Source organism: Brassica napus, chromosome A4 (assembly GCF_020379485.1).
Source record: "Brassica napus cultivar Da-Ae chromosome A4, Da-Ae, whole genome shotgun sequence".
NCBI classification, from domain to species: domain Eukaryota; kingdom Viridiplantae; phylum Streptophyta; class Magnoliopsida; order Brassicales; family Brassicaceae; genus Brassica; species Brassica napus.
This window is the reverse complement of record NC_063437.1, coordinates 11,750,394-11,777,824: the sequence shown is the minus strand read 5'-3', so window position 1 is coordinate 11,777,824 and position 27,431 is coordinate 11,750,394. Positions and strand designations below refer to the sequence as shown.

The 27,431-nt window shown below is 39.7% G+C and overlaps 4 protein-coding genes across 4 annotated transcripts; 1 reads left to right on the top strand and 3 right to left on the bottom strand.

Annotated features, from left to right (window-relative positions):
• Nucleotides 1–188: 188 nt before the first annotated feature.
• LOC125607975 (translocon-associated protein subunit alpha-like) lies at nt 189–2,246 on the bottom strand. The gene is made up of 8 exons (XM_048777582.1): nt 2,068–2,246; nt 1,459–1,623; nt 1,322–1,372; nt 1,139–1,227; nt 961–1,038; nt 688–891; nt 523–594; nt 189–437 (listed from the first exon to the last, which is right to left on the bottom strand). The coding sequence occupies exons 1-8, from the start codon at nt 2,135–2,137 to the stop codon at nt 384–386; spliced, it is 783 nt and encodes a 260-aa protein (XP_048633539.1). The 5' UTR covers nt 2,138–2,246; the 3' UTR covers nt 189–383.
• On the bottom strand, nt 1,476–14,172 carry LOC125607973 (protein XAP5 CIRCADIAN TIMEKEEPER-like). The gene is made up of 13 exons (XM_048777580.1): nt 13,921–14,172; nt 13,589–13,654; nt 13,445–13,509; nt 13,245–13,360; nt 12,977–13,040; nt 12,820–12,896; nt 12,676–12,737; nt 12,467–12,598; nt 3,754–3,807; nt 3,603–3,668; nt 3,419–3,493; nt 2,068–3,270; nt 1,476–1,623 (listed from the first exon to the last, which is right to left on the bottom strand). Exons 1-12 carry the CDS (start codon nt 14,089–14,091, stop codon nt 3,220–3,222), a joined length of 999 nt encoding a protein of 332 aa, XP_048633537.1. The 5' UTR covers nt 14,092–14,172; the 3' UTR covers nt 1,476–1,623; nt 2,068–3,219.
• A 697-nt stretch (nt 14,173–14,869) lies between these two features.
• On the bottom strand, nt 14,870–20,271 carry LOC125608187. Its single transcript, XM_048778151.1, has 4 exons — nt 18,537–20,271; nt 18,342–18,385; nt 18,071–18,244; nt 14,870–17,920 (listed from the first exon to the last, which is right to left on the bottom strand). The coding sequence occupies exons 1-4, from the start codon at nt 20,269–20,271 to the stop codon at nt 14,870–14,872; spliced, it is 5,004 nt and encodes a 1,667-aa protein (XP_048634108.1).
• Nucleotides 20,272–25,697: 5,426 nt separating this feature from the next.
• Nucleotides 25,698–27,393, top strand: LOC106420776 (proline-rich protein 2). Its single transcript, XM_013861621.3, has 2 exons — nt 25,698–26,006; nt 26,297–27,393. The coding sequence occupies exons 1-2, from the start codon at nt 25,856–25,858 to the stop codon at nt 27,214–27,216; spliced, it is 1,071 nt and encodes a 356-aa protein (XP_013717075.2). The 5' UTR covers nt 25,698–25,855; the 3' UTR covers nt 27,217–27,393.
• Nucleotides 27,394–27,431: the final 38 nt, after the last annotated feature.

Genomic DNA, 27,431 nt, shown 5'->3' with positions numbered 1-27,431 from the left:
AATGTTGAAGTCTTTTGTGATGGATCTTGATAGTTAAATTGTCTTCTGAAGAAGAATTATGTACAATCTATCCTCTTGTTAATGTTGTTTTCTTCTCTCTTTTTTTTTTTTTTTTTTTTTTTGCAGTTGTGTAGTGTGAAATTCAAACTAATGTGGTCCACTTCTTTCTTGTAAAGGGGAGATCTAAATCATAGTAAGTTAAGCTGAGTAGAATACGTATGACAAGAAGAAAAAGAAAGATTGTCTAGATGGTACAATGCATGAACAAAAAAAAAGTCGTTTATAAACTCTAAACTTACTCGAGACTGAACTTAAAACTCTTTCAAAACGCCAAAAAAAGACTGAGTCTATAGTAACTGCAAAGAAGCAAAAAGGCTCTTTTTCTAGTTCTTCTTGCTCTTTGATTTCCCAGACAATGACTTGGCCAAATGAGTTCCCTGAAGGCACAACAACACACACTTCAATCCCAACGAAGAGGAAACAAACTCTAAAAACGAGAGAGAGAAAGAGAGAGATGCAAACCTCGAGCCACTCGTCCATTGATGCGTCCGTAGACCTTGTTCCTACTTCCACCTTTGACACCTTTTTGGTTTTCTGGAAACAGAGGGAGATTTGTCAGTTAAAATTCCACAAAATAAGAAATGCTCAAAACAGGTTGTTGGGAATAGCATCGGTGATGGGTTTTACCTTGGTGAGACGCTGAACTTGGCTGTATGCCCATAGACCTAGGAGGAGGAGGAGAGCAATCCCAAGTGTGATAAGGAAGACAGACTCACCGCTGAGAAGACCTCCAGATTCAACAACCTCAATGGTTCCATTGTAGAAGACACTCTGGTATGGCTTCCCTTCCACGTCGTAGATGACATAACCCACCAGATCAAATGCTCCAGGCTGTGCAAAACGGAGTTAGATTACTGTTGTTTTTTTTCAAAAATGTGTTTAGTTGTGGGATGTGTGTACCTGCAGGTACTGGCTAACTGCAAAGACGTAGGGGAATGTTGCTTGAACCGAAGTTGGGATGGAGGCATTGTTGTATCTCTGCAAAAATGAAAGGAGGGGGCAGCATGAGAAGATGGCAAATTATGTTGAAATTACAAAACAAGAAGAGACGAAAGGTGTTTTGGAAGAGGAAAGTTACCTGCAGGGTAAGATTCTGAACCAACAACTTGTGATCATAAGGAAGATGGACGCTAGCTCTAATTCCCATCACACCAACGGTAGGTTTCCCTGTAATGTCACACACACAGAGGCGATATTGGGTATATTTAGAAGATTGTTTTTGTTAACAAGCAACAGAAACACACAAAGGGGGAACAGGTACCATCGTTTTTGAGAGCAACAAGGAGCTCAGTCTCTTCACCCGCTGGAACCACTGCAGCAGGGGGAAAACAAATGGGAATTATCTTTAAGGAATCCCAATAACAATGGATGGATAAACAACGGGGAAAAATGTGTTACCTCTGGCACTGTTTTGGGGGAAAACACAGACAGTTTCAACTCCTGGAGCTGAGGTCAAGTTGATATCCAAGTCCTGGTCATCTTCGTCAGCACCAGAATCACTGTGTTCTCCGACAACATCGTCAACAAGACTGGAATGATCATCGTCCGCTTGACTTCTAGCAACTGTGAAACGGGATAGTAATAAGAAACAAAACGCATCAGGTCCATTGTATTAAAGAAGAAGACAAATCATTGATCTACCGATATATCCTGATACATAGAAGAAGTTGCAATTCAAAACGTTACCGTTAATTAGCTAATTTTTGTGAATCAAACACATGCAGCACGAATACACTAATTGGCAATTCGATCTAATATACAAGTTAGATTTGTAAATTTCTCAACGACAGTCTTGCGATTGGCAGCAGCAACACACATAGAACGACAGATTGTTATTATTGTTATAAGTCGCGAGCAATCGGATCAATAACTAGGATTCAGGATCTAGATCCGTTCAGGAACATCAGATCGGAACCAACCCCGAAACTAGAAGAATGCGACGATTTTTAAAAACGGATCTAGATCCACAACGCAAGATAACCAATGAGAAAGAAAAGGAGGGGAGACCTTGGAGCAGAGGAGATGCGAGGAGAAGGAGAGCCAGAAACAAAACCCTAACATTCATCTTCATCTTCATCTTCTTCTTCGCCTCTCTCTTTTTCTTTTTTCTTGTTTCCCTCTGGTCAACGGCAATTTCACAAGGAGAACAACAAACACTCGTCCTCCATCGATGATGCTATTTATGCTAATGCAACCAATAAGATTATTATTATTATTTCTGAATGAAAAAAATCACAACCATAGAAACTCGACGAAACGACAGCGTTTCCCTTTTTTTGTCTTTCATTTGAGGATTTGTTACTTTGTTTATAATAATATACATCACACAATTACTTGTTTCACTTATCGATAATTACATAACTATGATGTTTATCTTCTAAAATATCGTAGGTCTTCTATATGGAGTGAGCTTGTTCTCCTTGGGTGCAAATATAATGGAGTATCGATTCGGGTAGCGTAGGATCCATCTTTGTGTTCCTATATGATATTAAATCATTTTATTGTATGTGTAGTTTAATTTTCGTAAGATCAAAATCATGTAATTTCATTTGGTTAATGAAAGTTGTAGTTGAACCAAAAAAAAAAAATATTGCAAGTCTTCATAAAATTATAACTTTACGTTGTATCTTTAAAATATAAATTGGTTCATTACTCATGAAATAAACACACATAAATATATATATTTTTTCTCACAGCACGTTTCTCAGCCTTTGAAGCTTTCGATTTCCTTTGGTGCTCTTCATCTCAATCTCTCTAATCCTCTCGATTTCCATTAAGGAGGTTAGTAACTCACGCTTCTTAAATAAATATCAAATCTGTTACTTTATGTCAAAAGTATAATCATCTGAAACATTCTTTTAATATATGTGCATGCCCCCTCCCACTCTAAATCTAATCACAACAGCATCTCACACAAATACTATTATCATATATATGAAAAAGAATAACAAAACTAAACAAGTTTTTCTTTTTTTTTAAGTAATAAAGAGAGGTCATAAAGAAATGGTATCAAGGAGGAGCGACAATAAGCATTCTTTAAAAAAAAAAATAGCATTCCACTGCTACTACTATCTGATAATTCATCATCATGTGAACAAAGATTCCAAGTGATCCATCCATCCATCAATAAAAGCATATGTTTCTGCTCCAAATTATCAATCAATCCCCATGGACTGTGTACCGCTCCCATTTCTTCGCCGGGTCGTATATCTGCCCCCCAAATATTATTATTAGGAAGAAGAAACAAAAAGATTGTAAGCCAAGAATTTTGACTTTTAACATTCTCCAAGACATATATTATTATTATTATTATTATTATTATTATTATTAACCGAGAAAAGGGTTATTAGTAGTTTACCTCCCATCTGGAAGCAGGAAATATATGTTTGTTCTTCTCGTACCAATGCCTCTCCACCACTTTACCCGCATGCGACTTCCAAGCACACATATTTTTTTTTACAGTGTTTTAGAAACCAGTAGTACTATCATCATCATCATCATCATCAAACTACTTTGTTTTCTCATGGAATTAGATCACATACCTCGTCTTTCTCGATCGTTGCATCTGCAATTGTTCTCACGTCTTCATGCACATCAAAGTGAAACAGCTATTAAGAAGAAGAGCACGAGGAGTCTCAGCTACTACAGTGTTTTCTAAATAAAACTTGATGAACATTGTGAACAAGGCATTACCGGTCCACTCTTCCCCCTAGCTTTGTTAATGATCAGCTCGTAGAAACTGTGTTGCTGCATTTTTGCAAATAAACACCAACACACAACATCCCCTTGTGTTATCTTTTATGTTCTAGATAATTGATGTTAGGAGTTTTCAAGGTTCCTAAGACAAATGATGTAGTATAAAAGATTGTCGAACCAGTTCTGAAAGATATCAAAACACCGAGAATGCAAGTATTCACTTAATCTAAGTGCAACCAATGATTTAGATGGGTTTTAAGCTATGACTAAAACTAAAAAGTAATAACTGAATGATACTTTCTTGACTATGAGAAAAGAGAACTCATGGGCATAGGGATTAAACCTTGGGTGATCAAGTTTCGAACTAAGGATGGCAAACGATCAATCAAACTATCAACTTTAAGCTTAGACACAATCCTAAACAAACTCTATGTCTAGATGAATGTTCATTTACCAACACATTTCAAACATCAAATGTCTTTGGTTGAATAATATGAAAGCAATCATTACTAACAAGTCTAATGGCTATCTTAGCACCTTTAACAACAAATGTCGTTGGCAAAGTATGCTAAAAGCTTAGAAGAGTTGTCTCGGGCATTTCCTCGAACACCTTTCGGGTGGGAAATGCCTAAGGGTCAACTTCTGAGAGACCAACTCAGAGGATGCATTATGAATACTCTACTAGCAAGGAATAAAAATGATCTACACTAAAACATCCTATCTCTAACATAATCACCCTTAATCTCTCTAACCCATGAATTCAAAAGGTGATTACTCACTAATCTCCATGATTCCTCTTAAACCCATGTTAGATTTCAGATTAATCATGTAGAGAAATACATAAAATAGATATAAGAACACAGAATTGCAATAACAAACTGATCAATTGATTCAAAAAGATAAACTTTCCAAAAGTTTTTGGTGGTTTTCTTAAGAACAAAAGATAATCTCCTCTTGGTGGCTTACCAAGTATTAAAACATAGGTTTAGAAAGTAAAAACGTGCATAATGAAATGACCAAAAGGCCCTTGAGAAATCATAAGTTCGAGTAAAAATAAGACGCGCAGCGACCTCGGCTCGTCGCTCCGGGCTTCGGGAGCGCCTGGATGGGTCGCTGCGAGAGGTTGCTCCGGGTCCGATTTCGTGTCTCCAAGAAGCAAAAGAGCGAGCGACTTCGGGGCGTCGCTCCAATGAGGTCGCTCTGAGAGGATAGCCACAGCGACTTCACAACGTCGCTCCGGTGAGGTCGCTCTGAGAAGATAGCCACATCGACTTCACAACGTCGCTCTGGTGAGGTCGCTCTCATGCACTGCTCGTCCCAAGATCACTTTAAACACTTCTTTTAAGCTCCAAATGCACCCAAATGTCTCCAAGAACTCCATGTGGTACTCCAATACCTGATAAGGACTCATGTATGCAAAATGCAACCTAAACATGGCTAAACTCTAATCCATATGATCAAAATGCACATGGGTGGATGGATAAAACAATGGAAATATGCAAGATATCAACTCCCCCAAACTTGTTCTTTACTTGTCCACAAGTGAACTTTCTAGAACTCATAGGGAGAGAGGTTTGAAGGTGGGAGCTCATAGCCAAAAGAAACACAACTAACAAACACAATTAGCACACTCTCTTATTACACTCTAGCTTCTCTAGGCATATCTCAACTCTTTTTGCCCTTACACCTATCATCAAGCATCCACACATTCAAATCAACCAACTCTCACATTCATTAAGCACAAAACATCAGGTGAATTCTTGCAAATGGTCAGTCGGTCCAAGTCATTTGGTTAGGTAAGGGAAGGCTTTTATTCAAGTGAGTCAAGAGGTTCGAAATATATGATCTTTAACGTGGTTTACTCTCGAAACAAGTAGCCTTGACATTGCACATAATATAACTAAGAAAGGGATCAACTCATGCATACAATGATCAATCTCCATTTGTTCTACCTTTTTCCCAAACATACAATTACACAATCATTCATGTCAAACCCAACTCACATCTCTCACCAAAAGATTCTAAAAACATCAGCTCTTTCTCTTTTGAAATCTACAATGGATTTTTCACAACCTCAAAACATTTCTTAGCTCCTAACAACTTTGCTAGCCCCCTTTTCTTTCTTTTTTTTTCATCTCTTTTTTTTTTCGTTTTTTTTTTGTTTTTTTTTTTAGGCTGGGGGCCAAGACTTTTCATAACTTGAGCTAGAGGCTTCTCTACTTATCCCAATAAAACAATTCACTTAAACACAAAGAGTCTATTCTTTTCCTTTTTCATTTCTCCCAAATCATAATGACAACACTCACCCCCCACCTATAGCTAGACAATAGAGTGCCCAATCTAGCAAAAATGAAGATCAAGTATTGTCGTTCCCGATACTCTCAACATTATGCACATGTAAGACTTTCCGAAGAAGGCCTCACTCATCAAACAATGAAAGCTTAAAAGGAGGGAAAGGTTTTGAGAGTGGTTTACCACTAGAGTTTGTCAAAAAAAGATTGGCATAAAGGATGTGACAACTCAAGTGTGTATAGCCATGACTCCGTACACAAGGGACCATGAGCAAGAAGCATTAAGTTCAATTAAGGTTGTAGTTGGCGTCAAAGACTGAGTTTCAGCAATCAACAAGTTTCAAGAAGAGTTTTCAAGGCTCGAAACATACAAGTCTTTTTGAGAGGTGCATAGCTACTCAGGTGCAACGTAGTGTTCTTTACAAGGCATTTAAAATCATTGCTCCCAATGCAAGTGAATGCAACATATATGATCTAGACTCTCCTAGAAATACAAATGATGCAAACTAAATGATTTTTTTTTTATATATGCAAATAGGTATGCAATGCATGACTCCACAAAACAACATCAAAGCAAACATGATCAAATGCTTGGTACCTCCCCCAAACTTGAGTTACACAGTCTCTGTGTTGTCAAGTAAAGAGAGAGATACCGAAAAGAAAACAAATATGCAAAAATGAAATGGTATATACAAGGGAAATAAAGAAGTACCTCCTACGGATAGTAAGTGGGGGGCAGATGCCCCAACATCGTCGTCGTCAGGTGGGAAGGTGGTGTAGTAACCGCCAGATGCTGAACCGTAGCCTTCATACCATGGTTGGCTCTCAACCTCACTATCAGAAGAAGCGAGGGATGGGGACTTATTACCGGAGGTGGAGGGTTGAGTGGGTGGGTTCCTCCACTTACGCTGAAGCTGCGCAGCAGTGAGGGGGAAACCAAGAGCATCAGGCGGAGGTAGAGGCTGGGGGGTTTGATGTGTTCGCGAAAGCGAAGTCTGCTGAGCTACATCCAGCTGCTGAGCTACATCCAGCTATTTCTCCCCTAGTTAAGACATCAGCTACTTTCTTCATGAACTTGGTTGAAGTTTTTGCCTGCTTCATGAACTCCGTCATATGGCTTGAAGTAGTAGCGCGGAGGTCCATAGATAGGCTCAGATGTGTCTGCAACAGGTGAGTCAGGTCGCGTAAGAACACTCATTTTCCTTGGTGGAGCAATGGGATCGAGAGACCCGTGTTCTCCAAGAAAGTTCTCCTGAGATATGTTGAAGCTGATAGCTCCAGGTCTCTCTAAGCTCGTTAGGTTCCGGTTTGGAAGAACCACTTCGACCGGCTTGCCCTGCAAGTAATAGTGGTAGACGTATATCTTCCCATACATCCCACTGAAATAGGTGGCAATCCTCAAGTAGGTGCCATCAATGAACTTAGGCCCTGCTGCGTCTTTTCCCAAGGAAACTTTCAGAAGCTGGAGCAGTGGTGTGATCATCCCGCCTATCCCAACGTTTGGGCGCGAATCAGAGGTGTACCACGCCCAATCTCTGTAGTGTTGGAGACGACTCACGAAGAAACTGACCATCCCAAAAGTAGCATAGATGTCGGTGCTGGGAAGGGGCAGCACTCCAGGGGGAGCGTAGAGGCGGATAGCCGGGCAGAGCAGTCGCATGTCTTCCTCAGTGACTCTACCAGCTTGCTTCCGTGCGTAGAATGCATGGACGAGCATCCTGTGGAGGTAGCGTACTGACAGGTGTCGGATATGTGAGTTCTTATCAGCCTCGATAGAGTGTTTGTTTCCAGTGATCAACTTCCAAAGCTCGGTGGGGAGGTTCTCACACTTGGAAAGGGAGTGGTCTTCTAGGTCTTGGAACCCCATGACTCTCCCAATGTCCTTGAAGTTCATGTTGTATTCTCTTCCATTGACCTTGAAACGGATTTTTCCCCATCCTTGCCTCACAGGCGCAGTGTCGTGGTAAGTGACCACAAGGGAAGATAAGAACTGACAAGTGACATCCTTGTAGAGAGGGTAAGCCATGGTGAGGAGTTTTGGCATCTTCAAATGTCCTAGCATCGCCTCAATATCAGACTCAAGACCCAACTCATTCAGCAAATCAAGGTCGGCGAACCTGGTTGAAGTCCAAGTGACCCCATTCATCAAGTGATCATACAGCTCCTCCACAGAAGGAGTTTTCGCCCTGTCCCGATCAACAGCAACCGCCTTTCCTTTGGACATCTTGGCTTTCTTTGTAGGTGTATGCTCATCACCACTCTCAGTTTCACTCTCCTCATGAGTGGGGACTGCTACACTTTTCCCTGCCCTCTTCTCTTGTTCTTGTGATTTCCTTGCAGCCAAGGTTTGTTGACAAAGTGGGCAGACCTTGGCTGCAAGGAAATCACAAGAACAAGAGAAGAGGGCAGGGAAAAGTGTAGCAGTCCCCACTCATGAGGAGAGTGAAACTGAGAGTGGTGATGAGCAGACACCTATAAAGAAAGCCAAGATGTCCAAAGGGAAGGTGGTTTCTGTTGATCGGGACATGGCGAAAACTCCTTCTGTGGAGGAGCTGTATGATCACTTGATGAATGGGGTCACTTGGACTTCAACCAGGTTCGCCGACCTTGATTTGCTGAATGAGTTGGGTCTTGAGTCTGATATTGAGGCGATGCTAGGACATTTGAAGATGCCAAAACTCCTCACCATGGCTTACCCTCTCTACAAGGATGTCACTTGTCAGTTCTTATCTTCCCTTGTGGTCACTTACCACGACACTGCGCCTGTGAGGCAAGGATGGGGAAAAATCCGTTTCAAGGTCAATGGAAGAGAATACAACATGAACTTCAAGGACATTGGGAGAGTCATGGGGTTCCAAGACCTAGAAGACCACTCCCTTTCCAAGTGTGAGAACCTCCCCACCGAGCTTTGGAAGTTGATCACTGGAAACAAACACTCTACCGGGGCTGATAAAAACTCACATATCCGACACCCGTCAGTACGCTACCTCCACAGGATGCTCGTCCATGCATTCTACCCACGGAAGCAAGCTGGTAGAGTCACTGAGGAAGACATGCGACTGCTCTGCCCGGCTATCCGCCTCTACGCTCCCCCTGGAGTGCTGCCCCTTCCCAGCACCGACATCTATGCTACTTTTGGGATGGTCAGTTTCTTCGTGAGTCGTCTCCAACACTACAGAGATTGGGCGTGGTACACCTCTGATTCGCGCCCAAACGTTGGGATAGGCGGGATGATCACACCACTGCTCCAGCTTCTGAAAGTTTCCTTGGGAAAAGACGCAGCAGGGCCTAAGTTCATTGATGGCACCTACTTGAGGATTGCCACCTATTTCAGTGGGATGTATGGGAAGATATACGTCTACCACTATTACTTGCAGGGCAAGCCGGTCGAAGTGGTTCTTCCAAACCGGAACCTAACGAGCTTAGAGAGACCTGGAGCTATCAGCTTCAACATATCTCAAGAGAACTTTCTTGGAGAACACGGGTCTCTCGATCCCATTGCTCCACCAAGGAAAATGAGTGTTCTTACGCGACCTGACTCACCTGTTGCAGACACATCTGAGCCTATCTATGGACCTCCGCGCTACTACTTCAAGCCACATGACGGAGTTCATGAAGCAGGCAAAGACTTCAGCCAAGTTCATGAAAAAAGTAGCTGATGTCTTAACTAGGGGAGGAATAGCTGGATGTAGCTCAGCAGCTGGATGTAGCTCAGCAGACTTCGCTTTCGCGAACACATCAAACCCCCAGCCTCCACCTCCGCCTGATGCTCTTCGTTTCCCCCTCACTGCTGCGCAGCTTCAGCGTAAGTGGAGGAACCCACCCACTCAACCCTCCACCTCCGGTAACAAGTCCCCATCCCTCGCTTCTTCTGATAGTGAGGTCGAGATTGACGAGGTTGAGAGCCAACCATGGTATGAAAGCTACGGTTCAGCATCTGGCGGTTACTACACCACCTTCCCACCTGACGACGACGATGCTGGGGCATCTGCCCCCACTTACTATCCGTATGAGGTACTTCTTTCTTTTCCTTGTATATACCATTTCATTTTTGCATATTAGTTTTTTTCGGTATCTCTCTTTACTTGACAACACAGAGACTGTGTAACTCAAGTTTGGGGGAGGTACCAAGCATTTGATCATGTTTGCTTTGATGTTGTTTTATGGAGTCATACATTGCGTACCTATTTGCATATATAAAAAAAATCATTTAGTTTGCATCATTTGTATTTCTAGGAGAGTCTAGAGCATATATATGTTGCATTCACTTGCATTGGAAGCAATGATTTAAAATGCCTTGTAAAGAACACTACGTTGCACCTGAGTAGCTATGCACTTCTCAAAAAGACTTGTATGTTTCGAGCCTTGAAAACTCTTCTTGAAACTTGTTGATTGCAGAAACTCAGTTTTTGAAGCCAACTACAACCTTATTTGAACTGAATGAACTTAATGTTTCTTGCTCATGGTCCCTTGTGTACAGAGTCATGGCTATACACACTTGAGTTGTCACATCCTTTATGCCAATCTTTTTTTGACAAACTCTAGTGGTAGACCACTCTCAAAACATTTTCCTCCTTTTAAGCTTTCATTGTTTGATGAGTAAGGTCTTCTTCGGAAAGTCTTACATGTGCATAATGTTGAGAGTATCGGGAACGACAATGTTTGATCTTCATTTTTGCTAGATTGGGCACTCTATTGTCTAGCTATAGGTGGGGGGTGAGTGTTGTGATTATGATTTGGGAGAAATGAAAAAGGAAAAGAATAGACTCTTTGTGCTTAAGTGAATTGTTTTATTGGGATAAGTAGAGAAGCCTCTAGCTCAAATTATGAAAAGTCTTGGCCCCCAGCCTAAAAAAAAAGGGAAAAGAAAAACGAAAAAAAAAAAGAGAAACGAAAAAGAAAAGAAAGAAAATGGGGCTAGCAAAGTTGTTAGGAGCTAAGAAATGTTTTGAGGTTGTGAATAATCTCTTGTAGATTTCAAAGAGAAATAGCTGATGTTTTTAGAATCTTTTGGTGAGAGATGTGAGTTGGGTTTGACATTGGGGAATGATTGTGTAATTGTATGTTTGGGAAAATGGTAGAACAATAGAGATTGAGCATTGTATGCATGAGTTGATCCCTTTCTTAGATATATTATGTGCAATGTCAAGGCTACTTGTTTCGAGAGTAAACCACCTTAAAGATCATATATTTTGAACCTCTTGACTCGCTTGAATAAAAGCCTTCCCTTACCCAACCAAATGACTTGGACCGACTGACTATTTGCAAGAATTCACCTGATGTTTTGTGCTTAATGAATGTGAGAGGTGGTTGATTTGAATGTGTGGATGCTTGATGATAGGTGTAAGGGCAAAGAGAGCTGAGATAGGCCTAGAGAAGCTAGAGTGTAATAAAAGAGTGTGCTAGTTGTGTTTCTTTTGACTATGAGCTCCCACCTTCAAACCTCTCTCCCTATGAGTTCTAGAAAATTCACTTGTGGACAAGTAAAGAACAAGTTTGGGAGAGTTGATATCTTGCATATTTCCATTGTTTTATCCATTCACTCATGTGCATTTTGATCATATAGATTAAAGTTTAGCCATGTTTAGATTGCATTTTGCATACATGAGTCCTTATCAGGTATTGGAGTACCACATGGAGTTCTTGAAGACATTTGAGTGCATTTGGAACTTAAAAGAAGTGTTTAAAGTGATCTTGGGACGAGCAGTGCATGAGAGCGACCTCACCGGAGCGACGTTGTGAAGTCGTTGTGGCTATCCTCTCAGAGCGACCTCACCGGAGCGATGTTGTGAAATCGATGTGGCTATCCTCTCAGAGCGACCTCATTGGAGCGACGCCCCGAAGTCGCTCGCTCTTTTGCTTCTTGGAGACACGAAATCGGACCCGGAGCGACCTCTCGCAGCGACCCATCCAGGTCGCTCCCGAAGCCCGGAGCGACTTGTCGGAGCGACGAACCGAGGTCGCTCCAATGAGATCGCTCTGAGAGGATAGCCACAGCGACTTCACAACGTCGCTCCGGTGAGGTCGCTTTGAGAGGATAGCCACAGCGATTTCACAACGTCGTTCCGGTGAGGTCGCTCCCATGCACTGCTCGTCCCAAGATTACTTTAAACATTTTTTTTAAGTTCCAAATGCATCCAAAAACTCCATGTGGTACTCCAATACCTGATAAGGACTCATGCACTGCTCGTCCCAAGATCACTTTAAACATTTTTTTAAGTTCCAAATGCATCCAAATGTCTCCAAAAACTCCATGTGGTACTCCAATACCTAATAAGGACTCATGTATGCAAAATGCAACCTAAACATAGCTAAACTCTAATCTATATGATCAAAATGCACATGGGTGAATGAATAAAACAATGGAAATATGCAAGATATCAATAATCAAACTCGATATGCGTTAAAATGGTTCTCACATGTGGGATTATAAGATCTTCTTTTACGTATAGCAAATTCTCAACTGATGTCGTCCGGATCTCCCTGAAGTCTGGGGCAAGCTGCTGTTGAACTGCCCTTAGAAAATTCCCAATTGCGTCACCCTTTCGGACCTGTATAAATCATAAAGGGTAAGAATATATGACCTAAGCTCAAACCAGCAAGACAAAAGATGTTAGCTTGTGCTTGCCTGGATAACTCGTCTATGGCCCGTCCCATCCCAGTAACTGTAAGTAATCTGAAGAGGCTCGTCTGAAAACACACACATACACACAAAAGTACTTGTTAGACAATCTTCCTTGAATAAAGTATTATTAATGGAAATTGGAACAACTTTTAATCTGCTCTTGTTCACGAGTCCACTGCTTCTTTAGCCTTTCGCGTTCAGCTTGTTCCTCTGCCTCCCGCTCACTGAAACAGCCACAGCTTAAGTTTAAGACTTGCTGCAAAAGAAGAGAATGAAGGCAGAAAGAGAGAGAGTTAGAGATCACCTGTCAGGCAGGAAATTGGTTTCGACTGAGGGGTCCTTGCCAAGTTTTCCGAAGCGCAAGTTAGCTGTCCCAGAAGTTACCAAATATGTTATAACTCAAAGAGGCTATGCAAGCAAGCTCTATTTGCATGTAAAAAGCTCCAAGAAAGACTCAATCTACAATTCTAGAACTAAAGTCTCTAATACATGTGAGATCGCAGATAGGACAGTGGTTTTAACTTAGTGAAGAATTTAAACAAGTATCGCAACCAACACGAGAATTCACTTACTGTTTTCTCCATCATCTGCATCACTGTCATCGTCAAGATCTTCAGAAAAAGATAAGCGGGAGCTTCCCTTGATCTTTCTCTTCTTGCTACGCTTCTGTTGTTGAAGCTCCTCTTCCCTGAGTAGAAACAAAGTCGATGAAGCTTGATCTCATTTAGGAAAAAAGAAAAAGAAAGGAGGGGTAGAAAGAAAGCAAACTAACTCTTGGAGTAGCTTCTGCAACTTCTCCTTCTCTTCTTCCTCGAACTTATTACGAATATTAACCCTCTGCGGATACAAGCAACAACCATAAGCTAGAGATGACTATGTAAATAATATAGAAGTGTATAAGTGGAGAAGCCGTTACCTTCTCCACATATTCCTCTCTGGTGACTAAACCGACCGTTTCCTTCTTGAAAGCAGTGTCAAGAATCTAAAGAATGAACAAATTTATTATTAAACAACTAACTAGTAGTCACAAACCCAAATATCACTTATGGAAAAACATTTTGGCCAATCAGTGCAACTTCATTTTATCTAATGATTTTTCAAAGTTTCTTTATGTAAATACTTGAGAATTATAATTCAGAGCCATAAGAAGATGTTAATTTAGTTCCTGCAACAATCTACCATTGGGAAGAAGGGATAAAAGCAGATAATTAAGCTAGGATTAGGGAAAGAAGAGAAAGAAGGAACCACCTCGCAAGAGCTGGAGCCGAATTGGAGAAGACCTGATTGCTCCTGCCCGGAGGCAGTCTTGCTCTTCAACTCCTGGATCTTACGCCGTTCAGCTTCTCTTTGCTTCTGCAGCCTCCGTATCCTCACCCCATCTTGCGACGTACCCACGTACCCGTCTCCCATTCCCGACATCTTCCTTCCCTCTCTCTCTCTCTCGCTCGCTAGGAATTCAATTCTTCCCACTTCCGACCGCCATTGGTGTTGAGTGAAAGCTATTTTATTTTATGTAAACTTCTTTGGGCTTTTAATGTTTTCTTTTGGGCCTTCTAAATATCTATTGGGCCTATTAACCCCATACTATTTCTTTTATTAAGGATGTTTCTGTAATGCTTTTCTTTTAGTTTCAGTTGCCATCATCTTGTGCTATTATTGTGCTCGGAGCCTAGTCATCATCTTCTGGTCCATTACCATGTTGACTTACCAGTTTTCATTTAGCTGATTATGTCATCTTGCATATTTGCTCTAGCTTTTGGTCCCTTTTGGATATCGCTGGGCTATATTTGTTTTTCTTATAGTTTTTTTGGGCATTTAGCAACCATTGAGCTTTATAAGTAGGAAGATCCAAGTTAACAACTTGTATCATTTGTTCATTATTTACATTTCTAGCAAAAGAAAAAAACAAAGAGAGCCGTAGCCGCAAACCTAACTTACAAGATTCTTATAATCTCGCTAAAAACACTGAAATATGTATCAAAAGAATCTAACTAAATGTTGTCATCTTACTAGAAATTTTTTTTTTTTTTTTGCTAAATATGTAAATATCATTAAATGAAAGATTAGTCCACAAGCGTAGTTAATCTATACAAATCAAACCCTGGCAAAAAGAAAGTAAAAAACAGGGGATTGATAAACTTAGGAAGAAGGAACTCATAAGAGGTCCAAGATAGGTCCTATGAGTGAACTCAAAGGATCAGATAAGCCATCTACACATGAGGTCCTTGAAATTCTTCTTGTTCCTCTGTGCATTGATTGAGTTAATAACCTGCCTGTTGACGTCCTTAAACTCAACGAGCGGAGGAGAGAGAGACTGATTGTGCAACATGTTGTTTCGCTGCCTCCAAACAGAATAAACCAAAGCTTGGGTTACAAGCATCTTTAAAACAGAGGGTGCTCCTGCAGTAGACAAACACGTCCACTCCATAAGCTCAGACCAGGTGTTGAATGTGGGAACAGTGCACCGAAGCCTGACCCGAACCTCAGCCCATAGTATCAAGACATAGGAACAAGAAAGCATCAGGTGATCCCTTGACTCAGGGTGAGTTGAGCATATGCAGCAACTTGGAGATACCTGCATTCCCCAAGACAACAATCTATCCCGGGTTGGAAGCCGGTTTAAGTTTGTTACCCACAGATGGAAAGCATGTTTCGGTGTCGCGCCAGGGAACCAGATGCGCTTTGTCCTGCGTTGGATTGCGTCCCTAGGTCGGAGAACCTCCCAAGTCTTGGAAGAGGAGTAAGAGCTGCTGGAGACTGGTCCTGTGACCCATCTAAATGAGTCCGGTCCGAGTTCCATCGAGGGCATTGCTAGTGTGGACAGGTATGTGTGAAGAGTGACTTCGTCATCTGATCTGGGATGGGGAAGTCTCCAGCCGCTAGCGTTGCAAGCATCAGCTACAGAAGCTGCGATTGGAGTCCTGAGTCTGCGGGTTCCTGTCTGGCCAAAGACATTTATCAGTGGGCCCAGGGGGGTCCATATGTCGAACCAGAAGCTTGTGTCTTGACCATTCTTAATCTCACTGAACAAGAATCTTGATGCTAGATCTCTAAGCCGCAGAAGACAGCGCCAGCTCCAAGTTTGCGTAGGAGATTCTTGCTGAACCCAGAAGTGGTAAGATGTTCTGCAGTGGTGCATTTTATGCCAAGCCACCCAAAGGGAGTCACTTCCAGAGAAGAGGAGCCAGATAAAGCGCAAGAGAAGGGTAGTATTCCAACATCTGAAGCTTCTGAGACCAATGCCCCCTTCATCTTTGGGCAAACACACAATCTTCCAAGAGACCTTAGCTTGAGCTCGCCTATCTGTAGAACCTGACCAGAGAAATCGCGAGCATAGAGACTCGATCCTGCGAATGCAGCCTTTAGGCAGAGAGAAAGTAGAGATCCAAAAAACCACCATTCCTGTAATGACTGTCTTTAGGAGCAGCGCACGGCCCGCGAAAGACAGTGACTTTGTTGCCCAAAAGTTGAATTTGCCGTTAAGCTTATCAATAAGGGGTGAGTATTCTGAGATCTTTAACTTACGGTGCATAAGCGGGAGGCCTAAATAGCGTATAGGTAGCGAGCCAGTAGAGAAACCATAGGCGGAAAGCTCATTTGTTTCTGCCTGTGTCAAACCGGCATGAAATAACTGAGTCTTGTCTCTGTTCATATAAAGACCTGACCAGCCAGCAAAGTCTTCAAGAGTTTCATTTATACCATGGAGAGAAGAGCCACTACCGTCGAAAAAAATCATCACATCGTCTGCAAACATAAGATGTGATATTTCCAGCTCCTCGGTATGAGGATGGTAACGGATATATCCCGAGTTGTAGCGAACTCGTAGTAGACCTGAAAATGCTTCCATAGCCAGCACGAAAAGATATGGAGAGAGGGGGTCCCCTTGCCTCAAACCTTGGGTGCTCCTGAAATATCCTCCCGTATGTCCGTTTACACAGATAGAAAAGGACGCGGTGCTAATACAAGTGTAGATCCAGTTGATAAACTTGTCCGGGACTTCTACTGCCTTCAGAGAGGCCACAACAAAATCCCATCTTATAGAATCAAAGGCCTTCTTTAAATCTACTTTCAGCATTCCACTCGGCTCAACAGCGTTGGTATTGTAACCATGGATGATTTCCGTAGCGAGAAGTACGTTTTCAGAAAGAAGACGCCCTGGTATGAAAGCAGACTGAGAGTGTCCAACTGCCAAGCTAATGATTTGCTTCAGCCTATCAGAGAGAAGCTTTGAGATCACCTTGTAGATGGTATTCAAGCATGATATTGGCCGAAAATCCGCTGTCTTAGAGGCGTTAGGGATTTTAGGAATGAGGACCAGGTTGGTAGCGTTTAGCTGCTTCAGCAAGGATCCCGAAGAGAAAAACTCTGAGACTGCTGCGATAACCTCACCTCCCACAATAGGCCAAGCACTCATAAAGAACTCAGGGGAGTAACCATCTGGGCCACTAGCTTTATTCCGAGGCAGAGAGAAAAAAGCTGCTCTTATTTCCTCAGCCGAGAAAGGTATAACCATAGAGTTTTTCTGAACAGCTGAGCAGGTAAACTGAAATAGGCTTGAAATGTCATCTTGGGTGAACAAAGGCGGGTCAACAGATTTTCCAAGGAGATGAGAAAAATAGTCAATACAGTGATTCTGAATGTCCGCCTGAGACTCAAATCTCTGCCCAGTTGCATCCTCAAGGTAATGAATATGGTTCATGGCTTGCCTTGAGTTTGCCATACGGTGGAAGTACGGTGTATTACGGTCTCCAACTTGCAACCAGGTAACTCTAGACCGTTGATAAAAGAATGATTCCTCAGCCATGGACAGCGTTAACCACTTCTCCTGGAGATTCAGCTCTAAGGCAGCATTGACAACTGAAGGATCGTTTAAGGTGCGAACTTGAGCAATGGCTAAGGCATCTGCAGCTTCTTTGACTCTTTTTTCGATGTCAGAATAATTATTCTTGCTAAACTCTCTGATTATCTTCTTCAAACTCTTAAGCTTTTTGACCACTCTAAACATAAAATGGCCAGAGACCGGAAACGAGAACCAATGATCAGCTACAAGCGGAAGGAAGTCCTCATTTTTCAGGAGATAGTTGAAGAACCGGAAGGGTTTCTTCTGCCTTGGGTCCCCGGACTGGAGAGATAGACTCAAGGAGGCATGATCCGAGAATGCTGGCTCCCCAAAGAAAGCCAGAGATAAAGGGAAAGCCAGAAACCATTCTTCATTAACAATAATCCTGTCAAGCTTCTTTGCGATCGGCTGAAGACGTCACTTATTCCACCAAGTATTGGAAGAGCCTCTGAAAGTTAAGTCAACGAGGCCAGACTGAATTAAGGTATCAGCGAAAAGACGAGTTGGGAGATCAACGTTGGGGCTAGTAGAAGCTGAATTTTCCTCTGGTCGCAAAACCTGATTGAAATCTCCAAGCACAGCCCACGGCTTCCCTGACAGTCGCTGATCATTAGAAAGAGTGATTAACTCATCCCAAAGGTGTTTTCGGACAGGATCATCTGTAGAAGCGTAAACAAAAGAGACAACCATAGGAGTGGTCGAGCTAGGGAGCTGAACCTCGCAGGAAATCATCTGCAAGGATTTGTGAAAAACATCCACCTTCACACTAGGATGCCACAAAATCCAAATTTTTCCTAAATCCGAGAAAGAGTAATTATTATCAAAGAACCAGCCCGGTAACACAGCGTTGACTAGCTTCTGCTGCTTCCGTTGCTGAACATGAGTTTCGATTAAACTCCCAAAAAGATAATTATTCCGCCGCATGAAATACTTAAATCCGCTACGATGCGATGATTTATTGAAACCACGCACGTTCCAACAAAAAATTTCTGTACACATAAAAAATATTAGTTGGTTTTGGGACCTCTGTCCCGACCAAACCTGGTCCTGTGTCTTGTTTTCACTGGGATGTATTGTCCTTCTTCGACATCAGAATCAGAAGAGGGAATGTCATCAGAATCGGATTCGACTTCAGAGACCGAAGTATGACCATTAGCCTTGCTTGTTCCAGCCTGATTTGCGTTACCCTTGGCTATAGCTGGAGATTTAGCAGAAGCGGTTTTATTAGGTGGGTGATCTGAGGTAGCAATTCCTTTTCCCTTATCAGGGTCTGGAGGCTGTCCTATAGAGTCATCACCGGTTAGAGAGATGTCATGGCGAGGAGGGACTGATTTTCCTCTAGGAGGATCTGCATGCTTTGAGTTGGAGGCATGACGCCTGGGACGCTTAGCCTTCTTCATGTCAGGTCCCCGAGTTCGAGTGCAAACTTCAGTGGAGTGAGAGGTTGATTTGCAGGTGGTGCAAGTAATGGGAGCAGACGGGCAGCGCTTAATGCTGTGACCAATCTCCTTGCAATGGGAACAGACAGGCGGCATCCATGGACTGGAAACCGTCACTCTACTGATGTCACCAGACTCGAACTGCACATTAACCGCTTCCGGTAGAGGCTTCCTTGGGTCGATGAGGGTTAGCACTTTAGCCACTTCTAAATTTGTTTTATTTGCCGTCGCAGGGTGGAGATATTTGGGATGTCCAACCAGGCCAGCAATCCTTTCTAACCCATCCTCGTTGAAGAACTGAAGGGGAACGTTCCGAAGCTCGAGCCAGATGGGAGCAGAAGAAAGGGCTGGTTTCTCAGGCAGGTTTCCAGGTTCCCAATGAGCAACAAACATTGTTTGGCCTTCGATTTGCCATAACCGTTGATTGATAACATGGTTCCGAGTGCCTACGTTGGGAATGCGAAACAGGAAAGCATTGCCTTCAAGCTTAGAAACAGTAATATCCTTGTACTGTTTGCTCCAAATTCCATTTACAATGGTGTGAATGAGACTTTGCGCAGGTGGATCTGAATAGAACTGACCAATAACAAAAGCTTCCCAAGATTTTTTGTTCTTTTCGATGATAGAGTTTGGGATCTTGATACACATTTCACCCGAAGGAAGAGCAAAAGGAGTACCCTTCTTCTCCAATTTTTTTCCTTTTCCTTTGAACAAGCCAACCCATTGGTCAGTGGGTTTGTTAACCGGGGACGGTGTCGAGTTAGCAGTAGCTGTAGCATGTGGAGGCTCGGAGCGAGCGACCGCTGTTTCATTCTCTGGGTTCGCCGCGATGGCAGCTTGCGCAGATGGTGTTTCCAGTCCTGCACTAGCTTGTGCTACCGCTGGAATTGATAAACTCGAGCGCGAATCCTTGGTGGGAGTCTCGATTACTTCGGGTGAGTTCTGTTCTGAAGCCTGAGGCTCCTGTGACAGGTCCGTATTTGGGAGGTCAACCGAGCCAACAACATTAGTGGCTGCGAGGTCAAGCTGCTTCGATGCATCAGTAGCAGAAGTCTTGTCTGAAGCCTGCTTGGTGACATCAATTGTGTTTTGCTCTGTAACCCTAGATTCCAGAGCCAGATCCAGATCCGAGATTTGAAGGTCAACCGAGCCGTCTGCAATAGCGGCTGCGAGGTCAAGCTTAATCGGAGACGAACCAGCTAGAATCTTTCCAGAAGCTTGCTTAGTTGCGCCAGAAGATTGAGTTGAATCGGAGGAAGAAGGGGAGGACGAGGCGCTCTTGCCAGAGAGACCACGCTTAGGCTTCTTCTTCTTTGGCATGATGAAAGGGAGAGAAGACGCTGGAATTGGCGCCGGATTCCGACGCCGTGAAAGACGCCGGAGATGAGATGCGAATGAACTCACTTTCGTCGGTGGAGTCGCACTTTTTAGAACAGGAGAGAGAAAGCCTAAGCGTCGGTGGTAAGTTGGCACATCTTACTAGAAATTGATATGGATCATACTTTATTGTCGAAATTCAACACTTTAATACACGTTTAGTCTCTAACTACTAGGTAGTCGTTTTTGCATTTGTCCATGTATGATGTATTTGATCCTTGGCATTCTTACTATTCTGAAAAGATTGTATATTAAGCTTAAACAACCAAGACAATTATAATGTTCTCTTTAATTTTTTCATTGGAATATTTATGATTGCATACTGCCCTTGCAAGAGACTGATTTGAACCTTAAAAAAAATTGTTACCTAATGAGAATTGGGGAGTACGGCAAGGATAATCTACTACTATATAAGAAATCTTATTTACAAGCAAATTTGGCCACAATTGCTATGATCAAGAAAAAGCTGCATAAGAGCATCTCCAACCCATCTCTATAATATAGATTTCTAAAATAAGGGAAAAAAATAGCATTTTTTCTATTTATAGAGACAAATATAGCATTCCTCTATTTTAGAGGAACACATTGGAGCAAAAACACTATCTCTATTTTGTCTTCTATTTTAGAGATCTCTATTATAGAGATGGATTGGAGATGCTCTAAGAAGCCGCACATATAGCCTTTTAGCATATCCAGGGTCGGGCCTGAATAGAGGTAGGTAAAGCATATGTTTTAGGGCCGGACAATGATTATTAATTTTAGGAGCCAAAAATACATAGGATAATATTTGGTCTAGTGGAAATGATACATTATATTATCTAATGGGGGCCAGGGTCAAATGTGTTTACTTCAATTTTTAGTGTTTTTTCATGTTTTTTTTAAAGTAAGGGGCCAAAAAAAAATATTTTGCTTCTGGGCTAGTAATTCTCAGGCACGGCCCTGAACATATCTATGCAGTCTATACCGTAACTCACCTTCTCATCCTCACTTATAAGATATGTACATGGAAACAGGCCCGGCCCTTGGGTAGTGCCCAGAGTGCATTTGCACTGGGTCCAATTTGTTTTTCCAATTTTTAGGTGAGGGTTAGGGCCCTTTTCTAAAAACTTTTAGGACCCTATTTTCATAAATTATGTATGTTATTCTTATACAAATAAAAATCTGCACAAGGGTCCATATATTATTGAGCCGGGCCTGCATGGAAACAGAAGAGGGTACGGAAGCGGAAACATAAAAAAAGCGCAGAAGCAAGATTTTTTAAAATATTAGGAAGCGGGTACATGTTGGAACCTATATCCATATATCCATATATATATATAAGATTTTTTTTAAAAAATAGGACTAAAAATTATATGATTTAAATTTGAACTAAAGCATTTATTCATTTATAATAATTTTGAAATGATTTTAAATTAAAACTGTAAAAATACACATAAATTAAGTTAACAAAAAATATTATATTAATTATTTTTAAAACTTCATAAATAATTTACACAATATATTTCAATATGTGCTATATCTTTAATATAAAAAAATCCCAATGCATAAAGATAATTTATAGTATTAGTTTTAATATTTGTATATTTCTAACTCTATATTCATTACTATTAAATTTTTTATTTTATATAAATAAAAAAACTATGGTTTTATATTTTATTGTTGTACATTCCATTTTTTTTAAATAAAAGCGTGGCTCCAAAACGGAATCGTAAGCTTCTAACGTTGTTTAAAGAGAAAATTTTAGAAGCGTTTTAGAAACGAGATTCCGCAAGCTTCTACAAAGTTCTGATTCTAATTCCGGTTTCGAAGCATGCAATGCAATGCAGCTTATAAGCAGTTTTTGCACCGAACACAACTTTGTGAAACGCATTATATCTGAATATATTTATCAAATCTAGATAATGGTGATCCTGTTTACTGCTTTTGGACAATAAAACGTAAAGAATAAAGGCTGGAAACTTTTGCTGATTCACGGAAAGGAGGAAAATTATTTACAGCTCAATAACAAATCACATACTATGATTGTCTCTACATGATTTTTGAAGATTAATACACCATGGAAAAAAAAGACGAATGCAGTCTACATTTTGATATGCTGTAAAAACATATAGTAGAACACCTCACATGATTAGCCCGGTTTATATATAAACAACATTATTGTGAGCATGCTGCATGAACGACCCATTGATGCGGCCTGGTTGAAAGAATATTGCTGTCACAAACTCTTTTTTATGTCACCACCAAACATTATAAATGTAAACTTATAAAAATAAGCTATTTAGTAGAGATTTAGTGGATGATTTGTGGATCGCTGGAAAAGTAATGAACAATTTATGGTAGCCTTTAGGAGGAGATTGATTAGACACACCATCTACAAAATTATGCTATTTATTAAACGTTTGTTTAACGTTTGTTATATTCTTTAATTCATAATAGTTAGAAAATTGTCAATCCGCCCAACATTATAAGGCTATAGTCGCTCGTTATGTTGAAGCTATGGATCATGGGGCACATTTACCAAATAAGGTTTGTTTACATAGTAGTAGTACTTTACGAGTTATAGTCGCCCAACATTTACCAAATTAGCTTCACTTGGAACAGAAGATATGCTTCCCGAATTTGATGGACAATAGTGAAACCGATTATCCATTTGGGTTTCGAATGATTACAGGATAACAAATAGTGTGAAGCTATATAATAAATATGGTGTATATATACACAATTCATATGAAGTAGTTGGGAGAATATGTAGGTGGAAGAAGAATAACAGGCAATGCATTTGAGCTGGCTTTTTCTGTTAGAAGGAATAGTGGCTGAGGGGACTTGCCAGCTCTAAAAGACAATAAGAAAGTAATGTTGTTCATTTCTACCTTCTAACCAATAACCATATATTATTAATTGATTACAAAAAATCATCTCTAACCAGTTTGAAACTATATATGTTTTTTTTTTAATAAGATTTGTTACGGTTGTTACTTAGATCATGCGCTCTACATGCCGGCGGCCTTTTAGCCATAGTGGTAAATACATGACTTTTCCATTTAAGCATTTGAGGTGTGGACGTACTTCCAACTACATTTATTCACATAATTACATCTCAAATTCTGTATATATTTAATTACATTTTTCATATATTTACTATACTAAGACCACCCGCAACGTGGGATGTTAACAGAATCTTATATATTAAAAGAGAAGTCATGACTTCTTTCATGTGTGATTTTTTTTATTTGGACCATCACTTAGAAATCTTATTAAATGTATTTTATTAAGAATAATAATACATAGAATCTTTAAAATACTTTAATCATAATATCTTTTGATATCTTTTTATTTAAAATATAAATATATTTATTTGAAAAATCTAACAAATCTGTTTTAAAAGATTTTTACAAGATCTTTATTTTCGAAATTATATTTAAATATTTTTCATTAATTTCGAAATTAGTTTGAAATATTATTATACATTAATAAATTCAGTAATCATTTATAAAATAAAAAATAAAAAATTCTGTAATATTTTATATATTATATAATCATAATCAATCATATTAAAAGAAAATTATTATATAGAGCTAAGTATAATAAAATTGTATTAAATTTATAAATTTTATTTTCATAAGTATAAAATATTTATGTTCAAAAATAAAATCTAATATGTTGGTAAGATGGATTAAGCAAAATATATAATACATGTATAAAAATTAACATGTATTTCTTTAAAGCTTATAATATAAAATCTTTGTAACTACTTTAATCATAATATATTTTCATTTTAAATATAATATATATTTATATATTATATTTAAAAATTCTAATAAATCTGTGTAAAAGTATTTTAACAATAATTTAATATATTTTAAGTTATCGTTTATAAAATGAAAAATAAATAAATTATATCCTATTTTACCCACTTTATAGTCATGATCATGTTAAAATACAATTATTATACTTAAATAAATATGATAAAAGTATATTCAATTGATAAATTTATAAATTTTATTTTCATAAATATAAATTATTTATTTTAAAAATATAATATGATGATAGAACGGCTTAAAATTAACAAACCTTATAATACATGTCTAAAAATTAACATATCTTATACTTTTGTATATACAATAATATATTATCTAAAATGAATAAGTATAAAAAATATTAGTAAAAAGAAATACAGCTTTGAAACACGGGTCATAATTTAGCATAAATTAAATACAAAATAATTTTCAAATATGTTTTCTCATGAATATAATAATTTGCTTGATAACTAAATGCAAATACAATAAGATAAATATATAATAAGAAGTGAAAATACATACGGTTTTAACCAAATGATTAATTATAACATGTAAATTATAAAATTATTATATTTAAAATAGTTATATAAACATTTAAGTATATGATTAATGTTAAAAAAAATATCACTAATGTTTAAAAATAATAATTTATGTATAAAAAAAGTAAAAACAAACACCCGCGCGGTTGCGCGGGTCAAAATCTAGTCCTTAGCATTAATCCTTAAGCTAAAAGAATTAAAAAAATATTAAAAAAAATCCTGTAAGAAAGAGTCATTACTTAATGGGATTAAGGGCCAAGTCCTTAATGTACTGGTAATACGGAATTGGTTCGAGTTTAATTATTGTTTTTAATCATTCAATAAATTAAAATTTTAAATTTAAATGTTTTACAAATTTAATAATTTTTAATTTCTAAGATTTAATTCAATTTTAAAAAAAAAATTCTAAAAACTCCATAATGAATAACACCATTGGATATACAATTCAAAAAAAAAATTATTCTATTGCTAAGTACTCCAATGGTGGGTAAACCATTGGAGTTGCTCTAATATATATTAGTTAGAAATTCGTTTTTTTTTGTTAATCAACAAGTTATGGACCTAGTTTATCTAGCGAGTTATTCATAGTATACCATCGGTTAAAAATTCGTAAATGGGTCTAGAATCTAGATTATTGCCTTTGCCTGACACCTGGTGCTCAAACTTAATTTATCTTAACTCACCACAAACTATATAACTTTTATCATTTTAATTTCTTCACAAATTAAGGTGATGAGTATAAAAGGGAATGTGTTGAGTGTTGACATGCGTGAATCTCCCTATCTGTTATTTTTTTGTGTGGAAATTATACTATCCTCTCATGTGATCGGATTTAACTCGGGGTTGGTGGTACGTAGACACCTTTATACTCTCGTACTTATGTATGATCAGTGGACTTTTAGTCAAAATAAATTAAAATACCTAAACTGAGTACGAATCTAATTACAAAGATGATAAAGAAAAAAACTCGTACACTCACGTGGCAACGGTATACACACCAAGTATTTATTTGACTTGCAACTTTTAGCAGAAAAGAAAAACTTAATTAATAAATCATGGAGTTCAGTGCCATGTTCAGAAATGCTCCAACTCCTAAAGACCTATAAATAGACAAGAGACGATCTCACAGAATCATATCATCTATTATCTCCTCCAATAATAACATATACCTTCTTCAATACGAATCCGATCATGAGGATACTACCGGGACGTGGGGGAGGTGCTTTCTGCCTCCTATTTTTGCTTGTTCTTTGTTCCGCGGTTCGTTCTCTCGGTCGTGACGTCGATGTCGTTGGCTACGCAGAAAGTAACAAAAAAATAAAGAGCGCCCATGCATACTCAGGTATTGTATTACACCTCTCTATAAACATATGATTGCTGCCTATCACGTGATGATATGTATGCTTTGTACAGAGTGCATGCTACTGTTATTCCGGTCGATAAATGTTCCTTCTCGGTCCACATACATAATTGCTTGATGATTCATGAAAATGAAAAAGTTAATATATTATACTTCTTTTTGATAATGAATATGGTATTCTTCTTAATTATTATTCAAATCTGAATGTTCGTTGCATTCGGAATCTTTAACCCTTCAGCTTACGGTTTTTGTTGGACTGAACTGGTGAATAGGACTCCGAGTAACCATAGAATGCAAGGCAGCTGAGACAAAAGATCACTTTGTTACAAGAGGAAGCGGAGAAGTTGACGAGACAGGAAAGTTTAGCCTCAATATTCCACATGATGACATGGTTGGAAAAGACGGAAACCTAAAAGAAGCTTGCTATGCTCAGCTTCACAGCGCTTCCGGAAACCCTTGCCCAGCCAACGACGGCCTCGAGGCCGCTAAGATCGTGACTTTATCGAAGGATGGAGAAAAATACGTTTTGGGGATAAAACAAAATCTTAAATTCTCACCGGAACTTTGCTTCTCGAAGTTCTTGTGGGATATGCCTAAGTTCCCTTTGCCCCCACCACTTAAACTTCCTCCATTTCCTAAGATCAAAAAGCCTTGTCCCCCAAAGATAAAGCTTCCACCATTCCTCCCAATTTACAAGCCACCGGTGGTGATCCCCAAGAAGCCGTGCCCACCAAAGATCGCACACAAACCTTCAGTGCCCATCTACAAGCCGCCAGTACCTATCTACAAGCCACCGGTTCCTATTTACAAGCCGCCAGTAGTGATCCCAAAGAAACCATGTCCGCCACTTCCCAAGCCGATCTACAAGCCCCCAGTGCATATCTACAAGCCACCGGTAGTGATTCCAAAGAAGCCGTGTCCGCCAAAAGCTCCGGTGCATTACAAACCGATTTACAAGCCTCCGGTGCCCATCTACAAACCACCGGTGGTGATTCCAAAGAAGCCGTGTCCGCCTAAAGCTAAGGTGCCAATCTACAAGCCGCCGGTGCCCATATACAAACCAATCTACAAACCACCAGTGGTGATTCCAAAGACACCGTGTCCACCACTTCCGAAGCTTCCGCCTTTCCCACCTAAATACATTCCACACCCTAAGTTTGGGAAATGGCCTCATTTCCCTTCTCATCCTTGAAGTGAATGATGCCAAAAAAATAATATTCCCTTGCATGTTGCTTTGTTTAATTCTACGTAGATGTTCCATGTTTCTATTTTTACGTTCCAGCCAAACAAGCTCTGTAATTTTTTCTCTATGTTTAAATAAAATATGTAATATCTCTTTGTGTCTTTTCTATTAAAGATCTTTGATGTACGAGAAGTATCAATTCCTTTTATTCTTTTATCGCAACA

What these genes read in the sequence shown, in the direction of transcription:
- LOC125607975 (XM_048777582.1), bottom strand. Translation starts at nt 2,137, where the DNA reads ATGAAGATGAAGATGAATGTTAGGGTTTTGTTTCTGGCTCTCCTTCTC. An exon ending in CGCATCTCCTCTGCTCCAAG is followed by an intron (nt 1,624 to 2,067) that starts GTCTCCCCTCCT and finishes CCCGTTTCACAG; the next exon opens with TTGCTAGAAGTCAAGCGGAC. An exon ending in CAATGGACGAGTGGCTCGAG is followed by an intron (nt 438 to 522) that starts GTTTGCATCTCT and finishes TTGTGCCTTCAG; the next exon opens with GGAACTCATTTGGCCAAGTC.
- LOC125607973 (XM_048777580.1), bottom strand. Translation starts at nt 14,091, where the DNA reads ATGTCGGGAATGGGAGACGGGTACGTGGGTACGTCGCAAGATGGGGTG. An exon ending in TGAACAAGAGCAGATTAAAA is followed by an intron (nt 12,738 to 12,819) that starts GTTGTTCCAATT and finishes GTGTGTTTTCAG; the next exon opens with ACGAGCCTCTTCAGATTACT. An exon ending in AAGATCTTATAATCCCACAT is followed by an intron (nt 3,808 to 12,466) that starts GTGAGAACCATT and finishes GCAAAAATGCAG; the next exon opens with CAACACAGTTTCTACGAGCT.
- LOC125608187 (XM_048778151.1), bottom strand. Translation starts at nt 20,271, where the DNA reads ATGCCAAAGAAGAAGAAGCCTAAGCGTGGTCTCTCTGGCAAGAGCGCC. An exon ending in AACGCTGTGTTACCGGGCTG is followed by an intron (nt 18,245 to 18,341) that starts GTTCTTTGATAA and finishes AAATCCTTGCAG; the next exon opens with ATGATTTCCTGCGAGGTTCA. An exon ending in TGCTTGGAGATTTCAATCAG is followed by an intron (nt 17,921 to 18,070) that starts GTTTTGCGACCA and finishes TGACGTCTTCAG; the next exon opens with CCGATCGCAAAGAAGCTTGA.
- LOC106420776 (XM_013861621.3), top strand. Translation starts at nt 25,856, where the DNA reads ATGAGGATACTACCGGGACGTGGGGGAGGTGCTTTCTGCCTCCTATTT. An exon ending in GAGCGCCCATGCATACTCAG is followed by an intron (nt 26,007 to 26,296) that starts GTATTGTATTAC and finishes ACTGGTGAATAG; the next exon opens with GACTCCGAGTAACCATAGAA.